General features: G+C 34.0%; 1 protein-coding gene across 1 annotated transcript; it reads right to left on the reverse strand.

The window, feature by feature from the left end:
* Positions 1 to 214: 214 nt before the first annotated feature.
* LOC142550859 (agamous-like MADS-box protein AGL29) lies at positions 215 to 1289 on the reverse strand. Its single transcript, XM_075659906.1, has 2 exons — positions 458 to 1289; positions 215 to 352 (listed from the first exon to the last, which is right to left on the reverse strand). The coding sequence occupies exons 1-2, from the start codon at positions 1061 to 1063 to the stop codon at positions 260 to 262; spliced, it is 699 nt and encodes a 232-aa protein (XP_075516021.1). The 5' UTR covers positions 1064 to 1289; the 3' UTR covers positions 215 to 259.
* Between the last annotated feature and the right edge of the window lie 5009 nt (positions 1290 to 6298).

Consider the following 6298-nt stretch of genomic DNA (forward strand, 5'->3'; position numbering starts at 1 on the left):
AAAAATAATAATAAATACCCAATAGTTTTTCTTTCCAAAATTTGTTTAGACATCATCACTTGTAAATTTCAACGGGATTTTACACTACCTGAAAAACGAATAATTGTTGTATATATACACTATATATTTAGTTATAAACGAATAAAAGATAAAAGAGGAAGAGTAATTCCTAACACAGTTTATTCAAAGAAAACGAAGTTTACATATTGCATGATAACACTAAAAAATAAAAACTTTTTATCGAATTTATTCAAAACACCTAACTCGTTTTCCAGCCCCAAAGATCATCATCAAAATCCCAAACGTGTCCGAGAATCTCCTCTTCTCGTGCGTCGCTTTCCACTGATGTCGCCTGCAAATTCATTACAACAAATGTAAGCTAAGGGGAAAAAACCCATATATTAAAGTATATAACCAAGTTCAAAGATTTGATCAACGTTAAAGAATCAATATTTACCATGAAAGAATTGAATTGGTCTTGAAAAGCATCAAGATTAAGCGCTATATTCTGACATGGAGGCCGGACTGAGACTGAATCCAAAGCCAACTGTTTCTCTGATCCTTTGGCCACCTCCATCTCTTTGACTGTCACTCTCTCCAGTAGTTTTTCCAACGCTTCGCCGTACTCCTCCAATTCGTGCAGTTCCATGCCCTCAATCTCTTCATCCCACCAGAACTTTCCGTTGTCTCCGGTAGAGATTTCTTTCGCCGCGGATTCGATCCTCTTTTGCTCTTCCAATCGCGCCACGGCCTGGAAATACCCATTCTTCGCGTCTGTGATGTTTCCCTCCGAGGGACTGTAGTTATAGGGAGTACCCGCGCTTTCATAATTGTGGATGACAGATTCAGCCGAAGGATACCCGAATGAGGAAATCTTGCCGGCCGGCGTTTGCACGAGTATCGCGATCCCCGAACCGCAGAGAGCGGCCAGTTCCGCGGCTTTTCCGAACAGACCTTTCCGGCGTTTCGTGAATGTCACTTGCAAGTTCTTTTTGCTCTCTATTTTCTTCATCTCGATCTTGCGACGACCCTGAGTCTTCTTCTTAGTCGAGTTATTCTCCATTGATGCGCAGAAAAAGCAACACACAAAAATCAAGATTGTTTTCAAGAAACGAGACGGTACTTGGGTTCAAGGATTGTTCGAAAAATTAATGAATGGAGTCTTTTGTTTCAAGAATTGATGGGAAAAATCCGAGGATTATATTTCTGTGCTTGAAAAAATCTGGTAATCCACGAATAGGAATATGAATCGCAAATCGGTATTGTTGGTTGGTAAGATTTTATTACGCGCAGAAAATATGACCGTTGCGCGCCATCCAGGCGGGTAGAACAGAGATAATGGGCCGAGCCCATTAGGCTAATATTGGTTGGATTTTAGTTATGTTTATTTGTTCATTAGGCTAATCAATAATATTAGTTATTATTACTATATACATTATATACGTTAAATAATTTCATGATATTATCATAAATTTTAAATATTATTATTATTACTAATTTTTTAACTAAAAACTAACAAAAATAATCGAAATGCATGATTTTACCTGAGTAATTTTTCAAATGACTATGCTTTGTAGAAGTGATAATTTTTATAGTTTATGAAAAGTGAAAAAAATTGTGGGGACCCAGACGCTAATTAAAGTTTTTAATCGTTCTTAGAATTAATCAATCAATTATAATAAACAGGGTCTAATTTTTTTTTTTTAAATACAAAGCGGAAACGTTATGTAAATCAATCTGAATTACATATTAACTATAAACATACAAGTCATGTATTTTCTACAATAATCCAACTAGGTTCAACTACATATCAGTGCTGACTCCTAATTTATTTATGAGCCCGGATCTCCACGCTATCTAGTCCAGCCTCGTTCTCTTCTTGACCCTGATCTTGTCCCACCTGTTGTCATGCACACATACAAACAAGACAACAGCCGGATAACTCCGGTGAGAATTACATTCCCAGTATAAATCATGTATACATGCAATCATATAAACAATATAAAAGCATATAACAGATATTCATAACATGTATCAAAATCAGAACATGAATCAAATATTCGTAGCATGTATCATAATCCGAAACATGAATTAATATCAACAATAACCATTACTCTAAACATGTACCATAATCAGGAACATAAATCAACATCAATCAATGAATCAATATCTGTAACTATTAAACTCAGACTAGACTCAATCCTAGTCTAGGGATCCCGATTTCCAGACGTTGGCATTCCATATCAATCACCAGTAATAGAAGAAACTCCAATTCTATCCACATTGATATGGTATCGATCACCAGTAATAGAAGAAACTCCAATTCTATCCACATCGATTGCCAATCGTCCAGTGACCTATACGTGATAGACATTGGCACTTTCGCCAATTTACTATCTTGTGGCATCGTGCAATGTGCCCGTGGCGATCCCGCCACTATCAGGTACTTCTGTCACAAGATCACTCGACTAATACATGCTTTTTATACATTCATAGAACAAGCATATTCAGTCAAATCAATGAATATAATAATAAGAAGTATGTGATTTAGGGAAACTCAAGTATATCATACTATACTCGAGTCGATCTCCCGGTACCACATTGACTTATACCTTTCTCTTCTCGGTCTGACGAAGACGAAGTCTCAAACTCAACTCTGTCCATCTTCAGTCTGACTCTGTCGAAGCTTTGGACTCACTGTCTGTCGATATCAATATGGCAATAACAATATCGAATATACTGTATCAATGTATCACTCAATTCAATACCTAATCTGATCGATATCACGACACCATAAGACAATCTCAATCAATACTGAATTTGATCAATATCAATTCACTGATGTTTCGACGGCATGATAATACAACCTCGATAACCCCGTCAATTTCAACATCACAGATATAATAATACGGCTCATAATCAATATCAGATAAACTCAGAACCTAATCAAATTCGGTTTCAACGGCATAACGGTACCATATAAATATACCACGCAATATAAATCAACAGATATCAATTCCTGTAACTCATACTTGATAATAATACAAATCTGATATCAAATCTCAATCAAATCGACTCCGAAAATCATAACAAATACATACACAGTCTGTTCTTCGATTCGACTTCAAATATACGATGTCCACTGTATCAGAAACCCCATATATGATTCCTATTCAATTCTGACAATATCATAATTTCAAATCATATCTAAAAATAACAACACTTACGTCTAGTTGTAGCTGTCGTCGCTAGGAACCCAGTACTGAAGTCGGATTCAAAATCAGACAGACAGATTGAAATAAAAAGGCGTAAGGATTTCAGAAGCTTTCCCAATTTCCTTTTCTTCGTTTCTTCTGAATTCTGAAACGAATTCATGATATATACATATATATACATCTTCGCGCATTCCAAGACCAAGTGGCTTATTTTCTTTCTGCATGTCGCGCGAAGCCCCGCGCATATGCGCCGGAAGCTCTATCCGGAAATCAGCTACTGGACTGCTCGCGCATATGCACGCACATAAGTCGAGCATATGCGCGAGACCTACTGTCTCGTGCATTTTACCACTCGCGCATATGCGCGCCTAAGCCCCGCGCATATGCGCCGGAAGCTCTATCCGGAAATCAGCTACTGGACTGCTCGCGCATATGCACGCACATAAGTCGAGCATATGCGCGAGACCTACTGTCTCGTGCATTTTACCACTCGCGCATATGCGCGCCTTCCGCCGGCGCATATGCGCGAGGTCCTCTGGACAATCACTTTGGTAACTGGACACCTCGCGCATATGCGCGCCTTCCGCCGCGCATATGCGCGGGGCCTTCTGCCCGAATTGCGCATGTGTGCGCACTAGGTCGCGCATATGCGCGAATAGCACCTCCCTCGCACATATTTTCGCGTCTTTCCCGGCCTAATCCATTCCATCTATATTTACCTTAATTAATCCATGAATCATTTCAGATTAATCTCAGATTAAAGTAAATATAATCCCGGGCATTACAAAAATAATAATTGGATAGTGTTTGAAAATAAAAATAAAAAACTCATTGTTTTAATAAAATAATAATAATACTCTTATCAAAGAACACATCTCTCTTTATTAATTTAAAAGAGTTTTTGATAAATAAGTTATTTTAATATTAATTCTGTAATAAAACGCAATGAATATCTTTAATGAAGTATATTAAAGAAGATATAGTTTGATGGTGTAAATAAATGCAAATTGTAATTTTACATTAGACAAAATAATGAGATAAAAGTATTCAAAAAATTATCATTTATTTACTAAAATAAAAAAACTCCTATGAGATCGTCTCACGAGTAAATTTTGTGAGACAAATTTCTTACTTTATCTGACCCATGAAAAATATATATATATTTTTTACATCAAAATTGTAATTTTTCATTTTGAGTATGGATCGAATCGACACGTCTCACATATATAGATCTGTCGTACCTTCTTACACTAGAACTAATCTTACTAAAATATCAAAATCACTTTTAAAGAATCAGAATCATCATGTGACTAGATTTTTTATTATGATTAAATTAAACATAATCGGAAGAAAAACTTAGGATTAAGAAACATTAAAAACTTAGTTTTTTTTTATTTTGAAGTAAAACATAATAATACTTTTACTAAAGATTGTAAACAATTCTAAGATCTTTGAAACAGATTGAAGTGACTCGATTTTTTTATAACAAAAAACCCCTTATAAACTATTTAAAAAATTTAAAAGCTTGTAAGCATATATTTTTAAGACCTATCAAATATCCTCTAATTGCATATTGTCGTAGCAGCTAAACCTAATGGAAATGAAAAAATAACTAATCCCATGTTTTTTTAATAATATTTATGATGTAGTCAAAAAAATTGATATTATCTTAATAGTGAAGATGCAGGTAGTTCGTGGAGATTCGGATGATCTGATAGTACTCGAACAAGTTCAGAGAATGAACTTCTTAGGTTGTTATTTATATCACAAAGCAAAGTGAGTGGAGCTTGGGGTTGCTCGACAAAAATACTCTGATGCTCGAGTTAGTAACTTTCGATAAAAATCTAAAAGAGATACAACATTTGACTAAAAAAGATAGTTGACCTTAAAAATAAGATAACTTGTGCTATTTATAGATTTTCGGAGAGTTTTACGAGTTATTTTCCTCTATAAGTTTAGTTGAATTTATGATTTTTGATAAAAGGCCTCAATAAATATAAATAATATAATTGGGTCATAACCCATCAATATATTGACACACACTTTACATAAAAATTGGCATTTTAAAATAACCAATGATATTTTGAAATCGGGAATATTCTTTTCAATCATCGTACCAATTTAGGCCTAAAGTTATCAATGATAAATCCAAGGCCACATCGAGAAACCAAATATTTGTGAAGCCCCAAGCATATTTTAGGTTCAAATTTGTGACAAAAACTTGTGTGAGACAGTCTTACGGGTCGTATTTTGTGAGAGAATCTCTTATTTGGGTCTTCCATGAAAAAATATTACTTTTTATGCTAAGAGTATTACTTTTTATTGTGTATATCGGTAGTGTTGACCCGTCTCATAGATAAAAATTCGTGAAACCGTCTCACAAGAAACCTACTCAATTTGTGTTCAAATCAAATATGTTTTCAAGATAATAATGCAAATCCAAGTTATCTATATTTTCTATCACAAAATATATATATAAAATATATTTGATTATATAATAATTTAATTTATTATTTGAGATGGTAATGGAACACCACCCACTTGAACAAGACTTGTATCATATTGTTCAAAATTACATTTAAATCGATTAATTTCAATAATAAAGAATCAAATATTAAATTCTTCTTTCTGGTTAAATTATCTCTTTCTTCTCTAACTTCAATATTGTCCATACATTATTTAAATTCAATTTCTCATATTATCTCATGCATTTTTAAGTACTTACAATATGATTAATATTTATTTAGATTTGGAACTTTATACAAAAATATACGATGTGTGTTCTGAAACATAGTAACTTCCGAATAAAGTTCTAACCATGAATCCTGAGAATTGTGAAAATGTCAAGTTCAAGCATGGCAAAAACACAAAAAAATTTATTGAACCGTCATACAACCAAATTTTGTAAGGCGGGTTTCTTACTCAATCTCACCATTAAAAAGTATGACTTTTATGTTAAAAATATTATTTTTCACTCCAAATATAGATCAAGTCGATACGGGTCATGAATATTGATCTGTAAACATTCTCATTGGAGATATACCTTTGCTATTATAAGCTGTCAAAATAAGTTGTTTAAAAAA

The sequence above is a fragment of the Primulina tabacum genome, chromosome 7 (genome assembly GCF_025594145.1).
Source record: "Primulina tabacum isolate GXHZ01 chromosome 7, ASM2559414v2, whole genome shotgun sequence".
Lineage (NCBI taxonomy): Eukaryota > Viridiplantae > Streptophyta > Magnoliopsida > Lamiales > Gesneriaceae > Primulina > Primulina tabacum.